Below are 2,909 nucleotides of genomic sequence, written 5' to 3' on the forward strand. Positions count from 1 at the left end.
AAAAAAAAAAAAAGAAAAAGAAAACCAAAGGGAGCTGTGTTCATGCTCTTCAAAGGTGCCCTCTCCCCACCCTCCTCCATGACCCTGGACAAACAATCCACAGCTGTGAGCTGGGGGTCAGGCTCTACCAACCAACAAGATAAGATGTCTGCTTTACCAGGAAGGCGACAGAGAACAATTTTCAGGAGGATGGAAGAAGGTGGAGGGGCTACTGTACCCTGTCACCGGGCTGCAAAACAGGGGCAGGGGCCCGAGGGTAGCAGCAGGTAACTGTTACTCAAGGGAGTAACTGCGAAGTTGAGAGCAAAACACGATTGGTTATAAAAGGAGTCGTGTTGATTAAAGCATATGGTGGAGACTGTCTCCATGGTTCTGATTTTTTTTTCTTCTTTTTATACAAGCTCTGATTTGGCTTTTTGAGCTCAAGACTGATGCTCTACCAGTTGGGTCCTATCTCTACTTCTGGCTTTTTGCTAGTTAGTTGGAGATAAGTCTCATGGACTTTCTTCCCCCAGCTGGATTTGAACCATGATCTTCAGATCTCGGCCTCCTGAGTAGCTAGGATTACAGGCGTGAGCCACCCCAATACTCTCTCAAAATTCTCTACTGGGTCTCTTCTCTCTCTTATCAGGCTATCAGTTTTCACCTCTTCCCCCTCTTTTGTTAATTTTTTGGTGGTACTAGGGCTTGAACTCAAGGCTGTGCACTCACTAAGCAGGTGCTCTACCATTAAGCCATGCCTGCAGCCTCATGTACTGATTATTTTTGAGATAGGGTTTTGCTTCAGGTCTGGATGGACATCTAGACTGTAATCTGCCCTCACTGCTGGAATGGCAGGGGTGTGCCACCATGCCCAGCTTCTTCTATCGAGATGAAGGGCTGTGGACTTTTCTGCCTAGATTGGTCTCAGACTGTGATCCTTCTGATTTAATGTCATTCATAGCTAGAATAGTAACCAGGAGCCACCAGTGCCCAGCTTTCCTTCTCCTCTTGTGTCTTCTCTCTGAGTATTTGAATCAACATCATCTGTCAACATTTTACAATAATCTGTTCCTGGGTCTCAACTATCATCCACAATCCACATCCACATATCCAGCCCTGCCTTCCTCTCCGGAGGTCTATGTTTATCTGCAATTGCTGATTTCACAGCCTCTTTAAGAAGTAAAGTTAGGGCTGGGAAGGTGGCTCAGTGGTAAAGTGCTTGCCTTGCATGCATGAGGCCCTGGGTTCGATTCCTCAGCATCACATAAGCAGACAAAGCCAGAAGTGGTGCTGTGGCTCAAGTGGTAGAGTGCTAGCCTTGAGCTGAAGAGCTGAGGCACAGAGCCCAAACCCAGAGTTCAGGCCTCATGATCAACAACAACAAAAACGGTAAAAGTAAAGTTCACAATCTTTCCTCCAAGTGCTGTTCTTCCTCCACCCTGTATTCCAAGCAGGAGCCAGGGCCCTCCCTACCCATACCAGCTCCCTCTACCACCATATCCCAACAAAGAGAACCAGATTCTATTGGCACCTGCCTCAGGAAGTCCCACCCCCTCCACTGTAGATCAAAGTCTAGGGTCCAAACCCCGGACTCCCTGCTGTCTGTCCTCCCCAAAGGCTTCCGCTCCTTTCTTGCTGCTGGCCAAGTACATCTCCAAAACCAGACCCTACCACATCACCACCACATTCAGAATCTCTGCAGACTCAAGGCCACCTATGGAATTGAGTCTTGATCTGAAGTTTGGGGCTGGCCTCTGCTTGCACTCTGAATTCAACACCGTCCAAACTCCAACTTTGTCCCATCACTGTCCCAGCAAAGAGTGACACTTCGCAGATCTCGTTCTGTGTGAGCTGTCAAATGCTCAATGAGCTAGAGAAAGCCAAGGCTAACTGATCTCATGCTAGGAAAAGGCCTGAGGCCCCAGGAAACGGCAGGGGAGGGGGAGTAGACACTGAGGGCTCATGGTGTTGTCCTCATGGTGTTAAAGCCAGGAAGAAAGCAGCACACACAGCTCTCTGCAGGGTGGACACCTGTGGCCAGATCGATCCATTCCATCTCTTACCTGCTTGCCTTTCCTGTCGGGATGTAGCCCTACCTGACAGCCACGAACTGCCAGGGCGGAAGCTCTCACCCCCTACACACACCTAGGAGACAGAAGCTCTCCCAACTTATTCCCACTACCAAGTAAGCCCAGAGTCTGGTGCAGCCTGACTCACAAGTCGTGGAAGTTGCGCAGGGAGGAGGCTGGGGTGAAGACATCCAGGAGTCCGATGACCTGGGGAAAGGAAGGAGTCACCGGGAAGGCTGGACCACCACCACAGCCCCTCCCTTCCTCCTGCAGGGCCCAGCGCTACAGAACTGCCCACCCTCTGGTCATACACGACCACCACCCTCCACACACCCAAGCAGGAGGCTGGGTCCCAGTAAAATGGGGGCAAGGCTCCCTCTGCTCCAAGGGAAGCTGCTATTCACTGTGGTGGCTAACAGTCAGGCTAGAAGGACAATAGGTGGTGATCATGACTCCAAACACATATCCACACTCAATTCAAAACCCACAGGCTTAAAATGGGGGGGGGGAGAAAGGGGCTTTCTAGACAGCACTCTTGACCTTTGACCTTGTGTCTCCAGCTACCCCTCCCCCCTTCCTCCCCCCCCTCCCTCCCAATTCTCTGCCTACCACAGGGATGGTTCACAGCCATAGGCAAGATCACAGTGTCTGGGGGCCTCAGGGAAAGATTTGTGGGGAAAGGATGGAGCTTAATGTGAGTCCAACACCTTTATTTATTTTTTTTGGGTCCGGTCGTGGGGCCTGAACTCTGGGCCTGGGCCCTGTCCCTCAGCTCTTCAGCTCAAGGCTAGCGCTCTACCACTTGAGCCACAGCGCCACTTCTGGCTTTTTTTCTTTTTGCTTATGTGGTGCTGAGGA

The 2,909-nt window shown here is 50.9% G+C and overlaps 1 protein-coding gene across 1 annotated transcript in view; it reads right to left on the reverse strand.

The window, feature by feature from the left end:
• The window catches only part of Mapk13 (mitogen-activated protein kinase 13), a 19,293-nt gene that overhangs the window by 9,031 nt on the left and 7,353 nt on the right, over positions 1-2,909 (reverse strand). The window contains exon 3 of the mRNA XM_013029586.1: positions 2,200-2,258. Coding sequence (XP_012885040.1) covers positions 2,200-2,258 — 59 coding nt within the window. The remainder of the gene's footprint in view (positions 1-2,199; positions 2,259-2,909) is intronic.

This window comes from Dipodomys ordii, unplaced genomic scaffold (genome assembly GCF_000151885.1).
Source record: "Dipodomys ordii isolate 6190 unplaced genomic scaffold, Dord_2.0 Scaffold120, whole genome shotgun sequence".
In the NCBI taxonomy this organism is placed as follows: Eukaryota; Metazoa; Chordata; class Mammalia; order Rodentia; family Heteromyidae; genus Dipodomys; species Dipodomys ordii.